Here is a 19169-nt window from a genome sequence, read left to right as displayed (position 1 = left end):
CTTTACAGTCATTAACTTATTCTCCACCACAGTCCATTGAGGAAGTATGATTCTCTCTCTTTTACAAAAGATGAATCTGAAGCTCAGAAAAGTGAACCTCCCAGAGGACATACACAGTATGACTACAAACCATAGGGGTGTGTGTGTGTGTGCACATTGTTGGTTGCATATGGAATTGCTATACCGTGTCAATAGAGAAAAGTTTTGGAAGAACATGCCTGTGAACAAGGATATAAAGTATGTTGAGAGGCCCAAGGGGTAGACTGTAATTGCACCTTTTTGTTGTTGTTGTTGTTGTTGTTGTTTTGAGACAGAGTCTCACTCTGTCACCCAGGCTGGAGTGTAGTGGTGTGAATCTCAGCTCACTGCAACCTCCACCTCCCAAGTTCAAGTGATTCTCCTGCCTCAACCTCCCAGTAGCTGGGATTACAAGTGTGTGCCACCATGCCTGGTTAATTTTTTGCATTTTTAGTAGAGACAAGGTTTTGCCATGTTGCCCGGGCTAGTCTCAAACTCCTGAGCTCAGGCAATCTGCCCGCCTCGGCCTCCCAAAGTACTGGGATTACAGGCATGAGCCACTGTGTCCAGTCTGTAATTGCACTTGTTTATGGACAATTTCATATTCATTTCTTCTCCTTTTTATGCAATTTAATTTCCTTTTGGGTGACCAACTATTCCTGATATGTGCAGGTGCAGTCTTAGTGAGGCCCTGGGCACATGACCCAGTTAGAATTTCTCTATAAAGGCTTTATTTTGTTTGTTTGTTTTTTAGAGATGGGTTCTCACTCTGTCTCCCAGGTTGGAGTGCAATGGTGAATCATAGCTCACTGCAGCCTCGAACTCCTGGGCTCAAGTGATCCTCCCACCTTGGCCTCCTAAGTAGCTGGGATTACAGGAGCGTGCCACCATGCCTGGCTCTTTTGAGGTTCTGAGTCCATCAGTGAGGAACACGAGGGCAGAGAGAATGGTTGGGATTTATTCAGGTAGTGTAGCAAAGTGGTTAATAACATAACTTACGGAATTGGATAGCTGTGTCCAATTCGAAAATCCACAGTTTACTAGCTGTCTGACACTGGGCAGGCTACATACCCTCTCGGTGCTTCAGTTTTTCATCTGTAAAGTGAGGACAACAGAATCTTCTTCATAACTGTTAAATACTTAGAAAAGTACCTGACACATATAAAGTTCTACTTTGGTGTGTTTGTTTGTCTTAATGTAATTCCATGTGTTCAAACATTTCCAACTCTTTCCTGATAACAAGACCCCTGGAGCATCCTACTTACTCCAATGCTTTCCAGAGGATAGACCCCAGCCTCCTCATTGATTCTCTGACTGCCGATCCATTCTTTTCTGCTTAATTAACTCAGAACCCGTTTCTGTTGCCTGCAACCCCAGAACGCTGGCTGTCATGTCAATTCTGTCTCATGGCAACCTGGGACTCTAAAACCTTCAAGCTGTGATCCCCCAACTCTCAGTAGAATTCAGTACTGGACATCAAGTCTGTTCTCTCCTTAATTCACATCTGGAGTCATGATACTAAAACCATCCAGACCGTCTCCTGTAGAGAGGGTTTACTTGATTGCTGGGCTGTGTAGCGTTATGGAACTATTCGGGGGGATTAATAGTCCCAAATTAGTGATAAGCAAGTGAAGGTCGGGGATGTGAAAAAACTTATGAGAAGTTGGGATAAGATGGCTCCTAGGTCAGGTTTTCTCTGCTAAAAGACTGATTAACCTGTATGGGGAGGGAGATTGGCTGTGGATAAGGCTTGGGTCTCAACTGTAACCCTTACAACTACACTCGTCTTTTTCAGTTCTTCACTTACTCCCCAGTTCCTTTAAGCTGAATATTGCCTCAGAGCTTTTGCACATGCTGTTCTCTCTGCCTAGAACTTGGTTTCTCTGCATCTCCCCGTCTCCACTCTTCTAATTCCTCCCCTTTCAGATCTAGGCTTTTCCCCCTTTCAGATCTAGGCTTCCTAGACCACCAGCTATAAGTTGATCCCTCTACAGCTCCCAATGTCAACATTTGTTTGCTTCCTTCTTAGCAGTTATCACAGTTAATTTTTTATTTTTCCTGTTTATCTGTTCCTTGCCTGTCTCCCCCACTAGACTGTACATTACTTGAGGGCAGGGACTCTCAAGTAATGTATAGTCTAGTGGGGGAGACAGGCTGACTCAGTGCACAGTGTTTGATAAATAAATGGACAAATCCCCGAGTCATCTAACCAGGAATAACTTTGGTCACTATTTTAGTCTGGGCTGCTGTAACAACATACCTTAGACTGAGGAGCTTACACACAACAGAAATTCTCTTCTCACAGTTCTGGAGGCTGGGAAGCCCTAGATCAAGGCACAGGCAAGTTGGGTGTTTGGTAAGAGCCTTCTTTCTGGACCTTATGTTTCTGGGCCTATCTGGCTCATAGACAGTCCCTTCTCGCTGTGTCCTCACATGGTGGAAGGAGCAAGGCAGCTAGCTCTCTGGGGCCTCTTGGGCACTAGGCTGGGCATGGTGGCTCACACCTGTAATCCCAGCACTTTGGAAGGGTGAGACAGGCAGATCATCTGAGGTCAGGAGTTTGAGACCAGCCTGGCCAACATGGCGAAATCCTGTCTCTACTAAAAATACAAAAATTGGCCAGGTGTGGTGGCGAGTGCCTAAAATCCCAGCTGCTTGGGAGACTGGGGCATGAGAATTGCTTGAACCTGGGAGGTAGAGGTTGCAGTGAGCTGAGATCATGCCATTGCACTTCAGCCTGGGTAGGCAACAGAGTGAGACTCCATCTCAAATATGTATGTGTGTGTGTATATGTATATGTATATATGTGTGTGTGTGGATGCCTATATATTAGTCCCTATATATATACATACATATATGTGTGTGTGTGTATATATATATAGAGAGAGAGAGAGAGAGAGAGAGGCACTAATCCCATTCGTGAGGGCTCTGTCCTCATGACCCAATCACTTCCTAAAGGCCCCACCTCCTAACACCATCATACTGAGGATTAGGTTTGGGCCTATGAATTTGGGAGGGGACACACACATATAGACCCTAGCAGTCATCTAGTTTCTTAGTGTCACTCCAAAGCTGAGGTTCAGGAGTAAATACCGACTTGACCAAGGTCATTATCTGAGAGTCAAGAACAGAACTCGCACACAGCCGTCATCACCTCAAAGTCTTGAATTAGGCCGTCATGATCGGGCCTAATGTGGGAGAATTCAAGGACACTGGGACAGATGCTTACTCCTCATGACCAAATCTAAGCAGCAGGCACTATCATCATCATCATCATCATCATCATCATCATCCCACTCCATTTTACAGATGAAGAAATTGAAGCTTAAGAGAGTCTGTGACTTGCTGGGAAGTGGATGAGGAGGAGACTCGAACTCGGGCCTGCCAGCGAGGTCCGCGGGCGCTTAACCCGGCTGCTGCGCCTCGAGGCCTCGCTCTGCCCCTCTGTACAATGGGGCCGTCTGGGCCGGGCGCGCCGTGGGAAGGGCGAGGAGCGAGGAGGAAAACTCGGCGGGGTGGGGGCTGGGGTTCCTAGGGTTCCAGCTGGCGGCCGAGGGGGTGGGCGGAGGGAAGGGGGGCGGTGGGGGCGGGGCGCGCGGGCTGGGGGCGAGGGCGCAGGCACAAAGGGGCCGCTGTCGCGCCGCGCCCCGCCCCGCCCCGCCTCTGCTGCCGCCCCCGGTCGGGTGGCGCGACCGCGCCGCCCATGGCTCTCTTGTGTCTCTCGCCGTCTTCAGCCTCAGTCCTTCTCTGTCTCTCTCTCTCTGTTTCTCTCCCTGTCCCCCTCGGCCGCTCCTCCGAGATGACGCCGGGGTCGGTGCCCCGGGCCTGCCCTCTCCCCTGGCTCCAGGGCTAGGCGGGACCGAGGGCTGCCCCAGACAGACGAACCCGCGGACCCACAGACCACGCGCCCAGTAGAGGAGCCGCGCCGCCCGCCGCTGGCAGCCCGTCACCATGGTAACGCGCCAAGGCCTGGACCACCTCGCTCTGTCCCCTTTCAGCGGGCACAGCCCTCCGCATTCCCTACAGAACAACCCCGGGTGGCCCCGGCCTTTTACGCTGAGACGACCCTCAGTGCCTCCGCAAGGCTGTGCTTACCTGCTTCCACCCCAGCAGGTGTTCAGGGACAGGAGCCCATCTCTGGCCGCGTCCTCTCCCGGCTTCTCCATGTGTGTGCATGGATGGAGTAAGATTGGACTTGTAAACTTTAATATTCCCCAACCCCTAGACCTGAGCCTGAATCTGAGGGCTGAAACGGGGTAGTTTTGCATATTAGTTGTGGAACTGACTGTGATAATGCACATTGTCCCGGCAGGGAGTTTGGATGGGGGAGAGTGGTGGTGGGGGTTAAAGTCCCCTCCCAGGCCAGCCAGGCAGTGCAGAGCGAGGAGGGTTAAGGGTCCAGAGTGAAAAGGAGAGAACCGCTTACCAAAACTTGGGATGCTTTTGCTGTTTTAGACTCAGCTATGGAAAGTCAGATAGACACATTGAACACAGGGTGCTTCCATGGGAACTGGCTGGGGAGAGGGAAGAGGAAGGGACTTTTGGGGCTGGAACCTTGAAAAAGTTGGGACATTCTGAAAGAATTTGTGTGTCTGTGTGTGTGTGTGTTGTGTGTGTGTGTGTGTCAGGGATGCGTTTGTGCCAGTATCTGGCAACAGGGAATGAAAGAAAAGTCTGTTTTCAGAGGATTTCAGCCCAGCTCCAGACAGATACAAAAGCCTCAGGCAGATTCACGGGGGCTGTAAGGATTTGAAAAAAGCTGTGAAGACAGGCCAAGGCTTTAACCCCGTGACTGTGACCAACCATGTTGAATTTGTATGGGTTTTCACTCACAGAAATGCATCTCCACAAGCAGAAGAATTCCATACAGAGGTGTTCATACTCTCTCTCTCACACACACAAACGCATGCACGCACATACACGTACACATGCACGCACACGTACACATGCATGCACATGTACACATGCACGCACAAAGCACACCTGAATGCTCCCACTGACTCACACGGCTGAACACATGTTCACGCCTTCTCATACACCCATGCCTTCTCCACCTGCTCCCCCATACCGCTAAACTATGGACATACACTGGCATACACACCACAGACATATTACAAAACCAGGCACCTACATCCATGCACTGGCGGGACAGGTGTACACACACATGGCTCTTGGAGCTGTTTGAAAATGCTCTCATAAGACAATGGCTATGCACCTCTCCCTACAGTCAAGGCCCCATGCTAGGTGATTTACATCCAGGAGTCGGTGACTCATACCAACTCTAAGATTAGACCTGCTGCTCTCTCCAACAGATGGGGACCTCAGGCTCTGGGAACTTAAGTAGCTGCCCAAGGTCACTCCAACTAGAAAGTGCAAGTTAGGACAGTCTGAATTCTGAGCCTGCAGTCAGCGGTCACGGTCACTCCAGGGCCACAGCCTGCACCTGGTGTTTGCCAAGCCTCTCCTGGCTTCACACCTAACCTAGTTATTAGAAATCCCTCACTGAACCCCAGACCCTCAGATCAAGGGTCAGGCACTGGTCTGTCCCCTGTCAAAGGGTAAGCAACTCTTTCCAGATTGGGAACAACGTGCAGATTTCCTTCCCCTGCCTGTCTTTAAATAATAAAGGTTGTTGCCAGCCTACCTCCCTGGCCTCACTTCTGTGCTCCAGCGGCTCCAGCCTTGCTTCAGAGCCTCTTATGGTTCACGCTCCCTGCTGCCCCAGGGCCTTTGTTACATGCTGTTCCTGCTTGGAGGAATACCTTCACCTAATGAATTCTTATTCACCCAGTAAATCTTCACCCAAATGTCACCTTTTCAGGAAAGCCTTCCCTGATTTCTCTGACTCTTACTCTAGCATGTCATGTATCTTTCCTTTATGATAACCCATCATAGCTGTAATTTTTGTGGGGCATTTGATTAATAGCTGTCTAGTGTTTGGGGGCACCCCCATGTCAGATAATCTTATGGCACAGGGGCTTAGGGTTGATCCTGTCCCATGGTTCCCAAAGTTTAGCATCACTGGAACAACTTTTACACATCCACTTACTGGATAAAATTTATAAGAAAATAATAAAATCTACTACTTATTATTTGCTCAATATTTTTCTTTAAATCAACTTACTTTGTACACTGAAAAATACATCTAAATAGAAAATTTTATATCACGACCATGAAAAAATCAGTATCCATTGTCATAAATAGGAGGTAACTAAGCCAGGCGTGGTGGCTCACGCCTGTAATCCCAGCACTTTGGAAGGCCGAGGTGGGTGGATCACCTGAGGTCAGGAGTTCAAGACCAGCCTGGCCAACATGGTGAAACCCCGTCTCTACTGAAAACACAAAAATTAGCCGGGAATGGTGGCAGGCACCTGTAATCCCAGCTACTCGGGAGGCTGAGGCGGGAGAATCACTTGAACCTGGGAGGCGGAGGTTGCAGTAAGTTGAGATTGTGCCATTGCACTCCAGCCTGGTTCCTGCCTTGGGGGCCGGCAGTCCATGGAGAAGGCAGGTTCATCCACAGATAATTCTAGGCTGTATCTGATGGGTGGTGGGGGTCCATCCCTCAAGCACATGTGTCCTGAAAAGCAAAGAGAAGAGAGGCAAGTCTGGAAGGGCTCTGAAGGGTGGGCAGGAGGTTGCCCAGTCCAGGGAGCGGGCAGTGGAAGCAGAGATCCAGAGATGTGTGTCCAGGCAGCACTTTTCAAGGTGGGGCATCCACCAAGGGTTCCAGGAGGGGAGATTTTAGATGGCGTTTAGACGAACATTTTTTAGTTTACAGCTTTTCATCTTAATGAGTATTAGGAAGTAATTTAAACAGCACAAACACATAATAATAAATATAAATAATTTTTTTTGAGACAAGGTCTCGCTCCATCACCTGGGCTGGATGGAGTACAGTGGTATGATCATAGCTCACTGCAGCCTCTATCTCCCAGGCTCAAGTAATCCTCCCACCTCAGCCTCCCAAGCAGCTAGGACTACAGGTGTGTGCCACCATGCTCAGCTAACTTCTTATTGTTTGTAGAGATAGGGCCTCCCTGTGTTGCCTAGGCTGGTCTTGAACTCCTAGGCTCAAGCAAGTCTCCTGCCTTGGCCTCCCAAAAGTGCTGGGATTATAGGCATGAGTCACCACACCCAGTCAAAAACTAAATTTAAGTTGAAAAAGAATTGACAAAAAGTCAAACGTTAAGTAAATAATAATTAATAAAAAATATTAAACCAATAACAAATTAGAATATGTGAACATGGCAGAAAGAACCTCATGAATGGGGCCCATGATGATTGGAAAGCCCTGGGCTACAGCATAAAGTATGTTTAGAAGAAGTAGGGAAGGTAAGCTGGGAACTGACTGACAGGCCACAGCACCAGGCCAGTGAGTTGCTAAGGCAATAGGGAGCCACCCGAGGTTGTTGAGCAGTGGAGGGTCACAGTTGGATCTCTGTGTTAGGAAGCCCACTGTGATGGCTAAGAGGAGCCTGGCGTGGTAGCAGGGAGCCCGGGGAAAGAGACAGGACAGCTGGTGGTTATGTGCCCAGGGTCATACACCAGCTCTACCATTTACTAGCCGTAGAGCCTTCAGCTCAGTTTCTTAACTTGTAAAATGGGAATAAAAATACCCAGCCCATAGAATTATTGAGATAAAATAGTTAATGGAAAATGCTTAGCACAGGCCTAACACACAAGACAGTAGGAAGCAGCTCTGGTTACAATTGTGATCATGATGTGATTTGGGGGAGATGGTGAGCCCAGGGCAGAGGGAAAGGGGAGAGGGAGAGAAAGGAACAAATACAAAACTAAGGCTGAGTGAGGGGAAGGGGGTCGAGGTCATGCAGATGATACAGACAGAACTGGACTTGAACGTGGGTCTTCTGACACCCACTCGCTTCTCGATTCACGGCATCAGGGCTGTTTTTCCAGTTTCTGAAAGTTTTTTTGTACGAGCCAATACTCACTCATACCTCCACCCACACAAAAATAAAAAGGACTTTAAGCAGAAGTTTTAGTTGGAAGTGAGCAAGAACTTCCTGGCAGCCAGAGCCACGGAATGCTGGTTCTAGAATCCCCAGCCTGGAGAAGTTCAGGAGGAGTGTCCCAGGTCATTGAGACTGGAAGTTACAACCTGACACCCGCTGGGCCGTATCTGGCTCACAAATGTGTTTGGCTTGGCCAACTTTGTCAAAATTGGGAGGTTTTACTGAAAAATCAGTAGATCAGGTGGTGCTGGGCCAAAGCAACACTCGGCTGATGCGGATGAGAAGGGGTGTGTGCCCCAAGCCCCTCTATTCCCTATTGCTTCTCTGGTGCTGAGGCTGACTATCTCCAAAGGGTGGAAGCGAGTGCTTTCTCACATTCAGCCAATGTCTGTCTTCATGTTACCTGTCAGGCCCCTGGAAGCATTTATTTATACCTGTGGCTATTGGTTTAGACTGACTCTCCCTAGGCCTGAGGCAGGAAGATGAATGAGACAGATTTTTTTGGGATGGATCTCACTCTGTCGCCCAGGCTAGAGTGCAGTGGCCCAGATCTCTGCTCACTGCAGCTTCTGCCTCCCAGTTTCAAGCAATTCTCCTGCCTCAGCCTTCTGAGTAGCTGTGATTATTGGCACCCACCACCACACCCAGCTAGTTTTTGTATTTTTAGTAGAGACGGGGTTTCACTATGTTGGCCAGGCTGGTCTTGAACTCCTGACCTCAGGTGATCTGCCTGCCTCAGCCTCCCAAAGTGCTGGGATTATAGGCGTGAGCCACCATGCCCAGCCAAGACAGATCTTTTTAAACCTTCTCACCAACTGAGGATTAACTGACCCCATTTAGAAACCACATCCCAGCTCCAAACCTTCCTGAACTCGAATATACTTTTTTTTTTTTTTGGAGTTGGGGACTTGCTCTGCCCAGGCTGGAGTGCAGTGGTGTGATCATAGTTTACTACAGTCTCTACCTCCTGGGCTCAAGTGATCCTCCTGTCTCGGTGCCTCAAGTAACTGGGACTACCATGAGCTACCATGCCTGGCTAAGTTTTTCTCTTTTTTATAGAGACAGGCTGTCACTATGTTGGCTAGGCTGGTCTCAAACTTTTGGCCCCAAGGGATCCTCCTGCCTCAGACTCCCAAAGTGCTGGGATTGTAGGCATGAGCCACTGCACCTGGCCCCTGATTATACTTTGAATTCTAGAATGCCCCTACTGGAAGGGCTCTTGGAAATAGATATGCCCAGTGCCTCCCTTTTGTAGATGGGGAAGGGTCACCCAGCGAGTCAGGGGCAGAATCTCACCTTCCCTAGGCATTTTTTCCCCCCAAGGAAGAGGGCAGAGGTTGAAGGTAGTCCTAGGACTCTGTCCATTTTAGCTTTTATCAGTCTTCTCTTCCCAAGTAAGGAGGCGGCAGATGGTAAGTGATACTAAAATCTTTGCCCGTTTCATTAAATGGATAAATCTGTACCTTTAAGAAAAGCTCAGGCCAGCTGGACGCGGTGGCTCACGCCTGTAATCCCAGCACTTTGGGAGGCCAAGGTGGGTGGATCACCTGAGGTCAGGAGTTTGAGACCAGCCTGGCCAACATGATGAAATCCCATCTCTACTAAAAATACAAAAAATCAGCTGGGCGTGTTGGCAGGTGTCCATAATCCCAGCTACCCGGGAGGCTGAGGCAGGAGAATTGCTTGAACCCAGGAGGCGGAGGTTGCAGTGAGTTGAGATTGCACCATTGCACTCCAACCTGGAGTAAGAGCAAAACTCTGTCTTGAAAAAGAAAAGAAAGGCTTAGTTCACATCTCAGAAGGTCTAGCTAACAACATCTGGTGAGAGCATTTACAAAGGGAACCAGCCTTAAAAACACATACACTCACACTTTTATTTTTTCCTCTCCTGATTATAAAAGCTATACAAGCTGGTTACGAAATGTTTGGAAAATCCGGCAAACTATGAAGAAAATTAAAAGGCTGCCTTACAAGGCCCCTGCCCCGCACAGTCCTCAGGGGTAACTGCAGTTAACACTTAATGTCTACTTGGACTTTTTTCTAGGCTTACGTGGTTTTACTCCTACTATAAATCATACTGTATGACACTGTTTTCTTTAAAAAAAATTCCAATAGTCAGGGGTGGGAGAGTTGGCTGGCAAGGGGCCTCTTTCTGGAGTGGTGGAGGTCTTTTGTCTCTTGACCTGGGTAAGTGGCTACAGGGTTCATACATAGGTAAAAAAGCATCATCCTGTGCCTTTTATATGTGTGTATTTTACTTGATAAAAATGGTACTTAAGATTATGATAATAGTAGCTCATTGCAAAGACATTGAAATAGAAGTATACACACGCCCCTACTCCCTTGCCCAGGTATAACTGCTGCGAGCAAGTAGTCCCTCCAAACCTACAAGCTTCCCTGGGTCAGTCTGGAAGGTCATGAGCATGGTATAGGGGCCAGCAGTGCAGGCCTGGTTCTGCCTGTCCCCTTGGTGAACTCCTTCTCTGGCCTTGGGCTGCAGGGGAGGGGGCTGTGGCTCGTCTGGCCTTCTTCCTTTTCAGCCTCACACCCGCTGGCTCCTGCCTGGGAACAGTTAAAGGCCCAGGCGGGCTGCGGGCTGTGCTCACTGGGAAGGAATGGAAACATGTCTATTAAGTTTCATGGAAATCATGTTGAGACGCCCACGTCTGGTGTTTGGGTTCCTGTGGTCCCAGGCTGGGCTGCCGGGTGGATTGGGAGAGAGAGTGGCTAGCGTTCCTTCCTGCAGCCGCGTGGGCACCCCCACACCCACCACGGTGTGCTTCCTCCAATACTTGGATGGCTTATGAGGCCCTGGGGTTCAGGCCTGTAGTGGGTAGTGTGCTGGCCAAGAGCTCGAAGCCCTGTTAACTTGGAACATTCTTCCTTTTTACTGGCTGCCCCTGAAATGGTAACAGTGTGTGGCAAACCGAGCCAATTTGTGAAAGCCAAGGGCGTCCCAGTCTCTGAGCCTTGCTCTGTGAGAGGTAAACAGTTTCTTCAGGTTCCTCTAGAAACCGGGAAGGACAGGCAGCTGGGATCATCAGTCCCCACAGCTGGTGGTCCCCAGGCAGAGGGGGTGGCAGGAGACAGGGCAGGATCTGGGCAGACTTGGCAGGCCCCAATCTGGATTGAATCCTGGCTCTGTCTTTCTCTCCTCTGTGGTCTTGGGCAAGATCAGCCTTGGTTTCTTGACTTGCAAAGTGGGTCATTCCTACTTGGCTCCTGGCATCGTCGTGTGGGCTAAGCAAGAGAATGCAAGTAGGGGACCTGGGCACAGTAGCCACCTGGAGACTGTTGTTATAATTGCAGTGACAGCAGTGGACACAGGGAGAGACGAGGAGAGGGGTGATGCTTCACACAGAGGCTGGGACTTAAGCTTGGGCTGACAGGATGAATAAAAGTAAATAAGAATGAATAACAATAACAGCAGCGGCGATGCCTTTGACTTTCCTCAAGACCCTCTACATCCACTAGCTCCTTGTGTCTCTAGAATGATCATCTGAATTAGGTAGGATAGTAATCAGCATCCCATCTATGTGCAGAAGGGGAAACTGAGGTACATCAGGGAAAGATAGTTTACCTCACTGTTTCCCTGAGGTTAGGATGCGGATCACAGTGATGACATAGATAACTGGCAAGGGGCCTCTTTCTGGAGTATGGAGATCTTTTGTCTCTTGATCTGGGTAAGTGGTTACAGGGACTCATACATAGGTTAAAAAGGCATCAACCTGTGCCCTTTATAGTTGTCTATTTTACTTGACAAAAATGATACTTAAGATTATAATGGGGTCAGGCACGGTGTCTCATGCCTGTAATCCCAGCACTTTGGGAGGCCGAGGCTGGCGGATCACCTGAGGTCAGGAGTTCAAGACCAGCTTGGCCAACATGGTGAAACCCCATCTCTACTAAAACTACAAAAATTAGCCGGGCATGGTGGTGGGTGCCTGTAATCCCAGCTACACGGGAGGCTGAGGCAGGAGAATCGCTTGAGCCCAGGAGGCAGAGGTTGCAGTGAGCCAGGATTGCACCACTGTACTTCAGCCTGGGCAACAAAGTGAGACTCTGTCTCAAAAAAAAAAAAAAAAAAGATTATAATAGCAGTGGCTCATTGCAAAGACACTGAAATAGAAGTATACACACACACACTCCCACTCCACTGCCCAGATATAACCACTCTGAGCAAGTAGTTTTCTATGTCCCTCGGCACCTGCAAGATTCCCTGGGTCAGTCCAGAAGGTCATGAGCGTAGTATAGGGGCCAGGAATGCGGGCCTGGTTAGACACAAGGTACGTCACAGACTGGAACTAAATGACATGGAATCAGTGATGAGACAGTCAGTTCCTTTCAAATTCTCTGAGCTTCTCCAGTCCTAAGGAGAAAGCCTTCCTCTGGTGATAAGATGTCTTTAACATCTCCCTGATGCATTTGGGAGAAAGCGAGGGAGAAGACACCCTTAGGATCCAAGAGGTGACCAGATGTCCCTAGAATTTAATGGCACTGTTCATTTACATTGTTTACTTTTATTTTTTTAAAGTAGTTTATTTTCATAGAAATACAAACAGTAAACAAAAAAACCTTATATGAGTAATATATTTAAATATATTTTTATAAATGAAATAATATAAAAACCATCCAATGCATCATCAGTTTATTTTTAGAGTTACATTCTATTTACGCCAGTTTACAGTTATTTTTCCATTTACAGTGATGATGTAACAACAATTATAATATTGCCACAGATCCACCCAAACATGGTGATTCCTACCTTCTTCTTTTTGTCCTTGCCCTGACATGTGCCTGGTAACAGAGCCGCCCCCACATATCCCCACGTGTATAGAACATCATGGCACCCTGCATTTGCATATTAAAAGGCTAGGGTAGGAAGGCCAGTATTTTCATGGGCTACATGAGTGACATGCCTGGTCAAACCAATTCCCTGAGCCCTGTGCAAATCAGACACCACCTCCTCCAGCCTCCTTATATAAGCAGCCACTTTTCCCGCAGCACACGGGATTTTCTGTTAGAATCTCCCCCTCCTCTGTCTCCATACGGAGGAGCTGTTTTCTTCTTCCTTCTTTCTTTCTTGCTTATTAAGCTCTCTGCTTCTTTTTTTTTTTTTTTTTTTTTGAGACGGAGTCTCGCTCTGTCGCCCAGGCTGGAGTGCAGCGGCCGGATCTCAGCTCACTGCAAGCTCTGCCTCCCGGGTTTACGCCATTCTCCTGCCTCAGCCTCCCGAGTAGCTGGGGCTACAGGCGCCCGCCACCTCGCCCCGCTAGTTTTTTTTGTATTTTTTAGTAGAGATGGGGTTTCACTGTGTTAGCCAGGAGGGTCTCGATCTCCTGACCTCGTGATCCGCCCGTCTCGGCCTCCCAAAGTGCTGGGATTACAGGCTTGAGCCACCGCGCCCGGCCACTCTCTGCTTCTTAAGACCACAAAATAATATTTACAATAATAATATGACCACAGAAATTGTAGTGATGGCTCTTAATGAGCACCTACTAAATGCTAGTCCTGTGCAGAGAATTAGCATGTATTACCTCACCCAATCTTGATCAGCTCTTTAAGGTGGGTGTAATTACAGTCTCCGTTTTATAGATGAGGAAACTGAGGCACAATGAGTTAAATCTGACTTGCCAGGTACTCACAACCAGTAGGTGACAGAACCAGAGTTTGAACCCAGGCAGTCTGGCTGCACTCGCGTAACTGCTGTATGATATAGAGTCTCATTGAAAAACACAATTATGTACGTTTTGAAAAAGTGTGTGGATTTGAAAAAGAGTAAGTGCTAATAGTATACATGATGTGAGATGCTAAAAATCATAAAAGTCATCATGAATGATTAAATTTGTACAACCAAAACAAAACAAGCTTAGCCCAGCTCAGTATGCTTTATTTACACAAGGAAAGAGGCCCAGAGAGGGAAAGGACCTACTCAAGGCTGCACAGAGAGGCCGGAGCTGACGTCTCAACAGAAAGTCCACGTCTCAGGAGAGTCCACGTCTCAGGAGAGAGGAGAGAGGGAGTGGGGAGGGCACACGGCAGGGGAAGGAACTGCTCCCAGGATTGCATGGGGTGGGAAATGTCAGGGTTTGACCATGATTGGTGGGGGTTGGGGGGGATTAGAAGAGGATACCAGGCCAGAGGAGATTTCCCCTGTTCTGCCAAGTTGAAGGTCCCTCCCCCCCACCTCAGTGTAAAACCTCCTGGGTACATGTGATTTCAGTACCAGGTGCCTGTCGATCCATCATCCTGTCTGAGCTCACGGCTGTGGCAATGCCTGCACCCTATTTCCGTCACAACGGGCTATGGACAGTCATTCATTCACTCATTCATTCTACAAATAGTGATGGCGGCTCCCTGCGCCCAGCACTGTGTGGGCTACAGGTGGGAGGGAGCCTCGGTCCTCCGTAAAAGCGTCCTGGCATTGGAATCTTGCTGGCATTGAGAAATGCCACCCTCCTTCTCCTCAGAGTTCCTACTGTATTTCTCTTTCTTCAGGGGCCTCATTTACTAAAATGATTTTTCCTTCCTAAGTAAGCTCCCTTTGAGTGGGGTCCTTATTTATTCTCATCTCCCTTTGCGCCCCTGGGCAGCAGGTGGACCTGGAGCTTGCAACCAGGCTGGGGCAACTAGAAGGGCCCCCATGAGGTTCATGACCCATGGGTCCTAAGACCATACCTGGGTGGAAACCTCTGGCCTAGTCCAGCTTGTCTATTTGACAGAAAAATGGTAGTTCCGACCAGGCGCAGTGGCTCATGCCTGTAATCTCAGCACTTTGGAAAGGCAAGGTGGGTGGATAGCTTGAGCTCAGGAGTTCCAGACCAGCTTGGGCAACATGGTGAAACCCCATCTCTACCAAAAATATGAAAATTAGCCAGGTGTGGTGGTGGGTACCTGTGGTCCACAGCTACTCAGCAGGTTGAGGTGGAAGGATTGCTGGAGCCTAGGAAGTCAAGGCTGCAGTGAGCCGAGATAGCACCACTGCACTCCAGCCTGGGTGACAGAGCAAGACCCTGTCTTTGAAAAAAAAAAAAAAAAAAGGCTGAGCATGGTGGCTCATGCCTGTAATTCCAGCTATTCAGGCTGAGGCAGGAGAATCGCTTGAACCAGGGAGGCAGAGGTTGCAGTGAGCAGAGATGGGGCCACTACACTCCAGCTTGGGCAACAGAGCAAGACTCCTTCTCAATAAAAAAAAAAAAAAGAAAGAAAGAAAAAGAAAAGAAAAGAAAAGAAAAATTGTGGTTCAGAGAGGGACATTTTGTTCCCTCTGCCATAAAATTTATGAAGCACCTGTTTGTGCTGGGTCCTGAGCAGACACTGAGGCCAGAGAGAGGAAAAGAAGCCAGTGCTTGCTGTACCTGCCTCCTGTTGCCAGTGTAGCAAATGATCATGCACTTTAGTTTCAAGCTACACAAGTGTAGTATCTTGCAGGTAATAAAAGATCAGAGGCCTGACATGCATCTCATTAGGCCAAAAACAAAGTCTTGCACGGCTGTTTCTCTTCTGGAGGCTCTAGGGGAGAATCCATTTGCTTGCCTTCTCCAGCTTCTAGGAGACGCCCACATTCCTTGGCTCCTGCTCTGTGTTCCAAGCCAGCAACATAACATCTCTCTGATCCTGCTTCTGTTGTCATATTTCCGCTATTTATTTATTATTTTATTTTATTTATTATTGCTCTGTTGCCTAGGCTGGAGTGCAGTGGCGCCATCTCGGCTCACTGAAACCTCGGTCTCTCAGGTTCAAGCAATTCTCATGCCTTGGCCTCCCAAGTAGCTAGGATTACAGGCACGCATCACCACACCTGGCTATTTTTTGTATTTTTAGTAAAGATGGGATTTTGCTATGTTGGCCAGGCTGGCCTTGAACTCCTGACCTCAGGGATCTGCCTGCCTCGGCCTCCCTAAGTGCTGGGATACAGGCATGAGCCACCACACCCAGCCTATTTATTATTTTTAATGTAATAAGAGATGGGATCTCATTAAGTTGCCCAGGCTGGTCTCAAATTCCTAGCCTCGGGCGATCCTCCCACCTCAGCTTCCCAAAGTGCTGGGATTACAGGTGTGAGCCACCGCCCCTGGCCCAGAGTCACATTTCCTCTTACCCTTCCCTCTTCTGCATCCTCTTCCACCTGGCAATTACACTGGGTCCATTTGTCTAATCCAGGATGGTCTCCTTGTTTTAAAGTCAGCTGATTAGCAAACTTAATTCCATCAGTAGCCTTAACTCACCTTTGTCTTGTAAGGTAGCACATTCACAGGTTCCAGAGATTAGGATGTGGGCATCATTGGAGGTCATTCTACCCATTACACCTGCCTTTAGATGGGAACTGCTGTAATAGGGGCACTATAGGAGCCCAGAAAAGGGGACACCTGATCTCACTGGGTAGTGGGAGGCACCCAAGAAAATCACCTGGAGAAGGTGACGGCTGAACCTGAGTCTTGAATGAGGAGCTGGCCAGGTGAGGAGGGGTGCAAGTGAAGCGCGTTCTAGCAGGAAGACACTGCATGTGCAGAGGCCTGGAGGTGAAAGAGGGAAGGCATGTGCCACTGTGGCCGAAGCATGGAGAGGGGTGGCAAGGCTGGAGGGGAGGCGGGCGGAGGGCAGCTGCCAGATCTCGGGGGAGCTGGATGACCGGAGGCTAATGCTTCCTGAAGACAGTGGGAACCTTTGAGGGGTTTGGAGCAGAGACTGATGAGGTCAGGTTTGTGTTTGAGAAAGGTCACTCTGGGGTCCTGGTGGAAACTGGCTGGGGTGAGGAAGACGAGAATTTGGCAGCCAAGGAGAGGAGTCAGGTGATCCTGGGTCCTGGGCCTGATGTTCCTTCTCCTGGACTCTGACTGCCAGGGGAATGGGCTGACTGCCTTCTGGATCCCTTCCTGGAAGAGGCGGTGAAGCCTGGATCAGGGCAGGGAGCAGGGGACAGAGCAGAGTACCTGGCTGGAGAGCTGTTGGTGGAGGGGAAGTGGTGTGGGACACATGAGGGCTGTTTGTGGGTCGGGAGGCAGGAGGAGAAGCAGTGTTGTGAGCAGATTTCTGGCCTAGGAGCCTGACTGGGTGGTGGGGTCATCACTGAGGTAGGACTGGGGGAGGAGCAGGTTTGGGAAGTTGCCAGGTTGGGTCTGATGTGTTAGCGGTTGGTGGCAGAGAGGCATCTAGGAGGTCCATGGGAGGCAGCTGGCTGTACGGTCTACAGCCGTGGACTTGTATCAGTTATTGCCGAGTGACAAATGACCCCAAAGCGCAGTGGCAAAACAGCAATCACTTGTTCTCACTCTCCCGTCTGCATGTGGACTGGGGCTGTCTGATCTGGGCTGGTCTTCCCTTGTGGCTCAGCTTCAGGCTACAGGCCTGCAGGCCAGCCAGGCGGTCAGACTGGGGCAATGCCAGAATCTTTTCTCTTTGACCCTGACCTGAATGCCTACCCCTGACCCCTATTCCTACACGTCTCCTTGGATCAGCAGATGACATCTGAGCAAAGACCTGCAAGAGGTGTGGGAATGAGGCTGTCTTGAGGAAGCACATTCTAGGCAGAGGGAACAGCCAGTGCAAAGGCCCTGGGGTGAGATTGTGCCTAGTGTGTTTGAGGAACAGGAAAGAAGGCCAGTGTGGCTGGCAGTGGTGAGTGAGGGGGGTGGGGCAGGAGAGGAGGTCAGAGAGTTAGCAGGGGCCTTAGGCATATGGGGCCTGGAAGGTCACGGGAAGTGGCCTCTGTCCTTATTATCATTGCTATTATCACCCTCTCCTCCTGTCCCCCACAGGACCCTCCACCCCTCGACACAGCTGTCCAGCATGCCCTGGCGGGCCTCTATCCTCCTTTCGAGGCCACAGCGCCCACCGTCCTGGGTCAGGTGTTCCGTCTTCTGGACTCTGACTTCCAGGGGGATGGACTGAGCTTCCTTCTGGATTTCCTGATCCCTGCCAAGCGCCTGTGTGAGCAAGTGCGAGAAGCAGCCTGCGTAAGTCGAGAGGGAAACAGGGCCAGGGGAAAAGCTATCCCAGAAAGTCTTGGGGCTAGAGGCGGGCAGAGAAGGAGCTGGGCTGCCATGTGTCTTGTTTCACGGGGAACTGAGTGTGTGGGGACTTTCCAAGTATCATTGCTTGCCCAAGGGGAGATTTCAGCCCCCCAGATCGAGGGGGCTTTACCTTGTGACATCTATGAGTTCATTACATTGTACTGTCACCAGCAGAGAAGAAGGCCTGAATAAAGGCGTCCTTGGGGGCTCCCTGGTCCTGGGGAGCCTGCCCTGCACCTGGCATTGTGGGCATTGCCAAGTGCCTTGGGTGAAGTGGGGCAGCTTCAGTGGAAATAGCAGAGAAGGTCCTAGAGCTTCCCCCGAGCCCCTGAGGCATCAGGACTCTTGCTTCTTCCCCTGTGACCTCTTCAAACTCAGATCTCAGGGAGGCCTCTGCCAAGGCAAAGTGGAGAGAAAACTGTTTTAGCCAGATTCATTGGCTGCAACGACAGAATCCTCACTCAGACCAGGGAAGGGTGGATCAGGCCTCAGGCCCAGGTTGACCCACTGATCAGACCCCTTGAAGACCCTTTCTGTCCCTAGTCTATCCTTCGCGCTGCTTGTTGGCATTATTCTTCCAGGCTAAGTGGTCCCACGAGGCTGGAACCCAGGGAAGCTCAAGGATTTATCTTCTACCCTAGAGAGGAAAATAAACTCTTTCCCATCCACTGCACATAGAAAAATCTCAAGGAAGGATCCTGACTGGCCAGGCTTGGGTCATATGCTCATTCCTGGACCAATCACTGTGGCCAGAGGAGTGGGGAACCAGGATTGACAAAGCTTGAGTCATGTGTCTACCTCTGTGGTCAGAGGGTGGAGCTGTTTTAAGAAAAGGATGAGAAGGCTGGCAGTGGTGGCTCATGCCTCTAATCCCAGCACTTTGGGAGGCCAAGGCAGGCGGATCAAGAAGTCAGGGGTTCGAGACCAGCCTGGCTAAGGTGGTGAAATCCCATCTCTACTAAATATACAAAAAGTAGCTGGGTGTGGTGGCACACACCTGTAGTCCCAGCTACTCGGGAGGCGGAGGTAGGAGAATCGCTTGAACCCAGGAGGTAGAGGTTGCAGTGAGCCGAGATCATGCCATTGCACTCCAGCCTGGGTGGCAGAGTGAGACTCCATCTCAAAAAAAAAAAAAAAAAAAAGAAAAGGAAAGGATGAGAGA

The 19169-nt window shown here is 49.6% G+C and overlaps 1 protein-coding gene across 2 annotated transcripts in view; it reads left to right on the top strand.

Annotated features, from left to right (window-relative positions):
- Nucleotides 1-3696: 3696 nt before the first annotated feature.
- Nucleotides 3697-19169, top strand: part of KIAA1755 (KIAA1755 ortholog) — a 51016-nt gene continuing 35543 nt past the window's right edge. For both annotated transcript variants that reach the window (XM_033186393.1, XM_033186394.1), the window contains exons 1-2: nucleotides 3697-3972; nucleotides 17753-17950. In XM_033186393.1, the coding sequence (XP_033042284.1) occupies nucleotides 3970-3972; nucleotides 17753-17950 (201 nt within the window). In that variant the 5' untranslated portion in view covers nucleotides 3697-3969. The remainder of the gene's footprint in view (nucleotides 3973-17752; nucleotides 17951-19169) is intronic.

This window comes from Trachypithecus francoisi, unplaced genomic scaffold, assembly GCF_009764315.1.
Source record: "Trachypithecus francoisi isolate TF-2019V2 unplaced genomic scaffold, Tfra_2.0 Lachesis_group21, whole genome shotgun sequence".
NCBI classification, from domain to species: domain Eukaryota; kingdom Metazoa; phylum Chordata; class Mammalia; order Primates; family Cercopithecidae; genus Trachypithecus; species Trachypithecus francoisi.
Note: the sequence above shows the minus strand (reverse complement) of the source record. Positions and strands in the feature narration are given on the sequence as shown.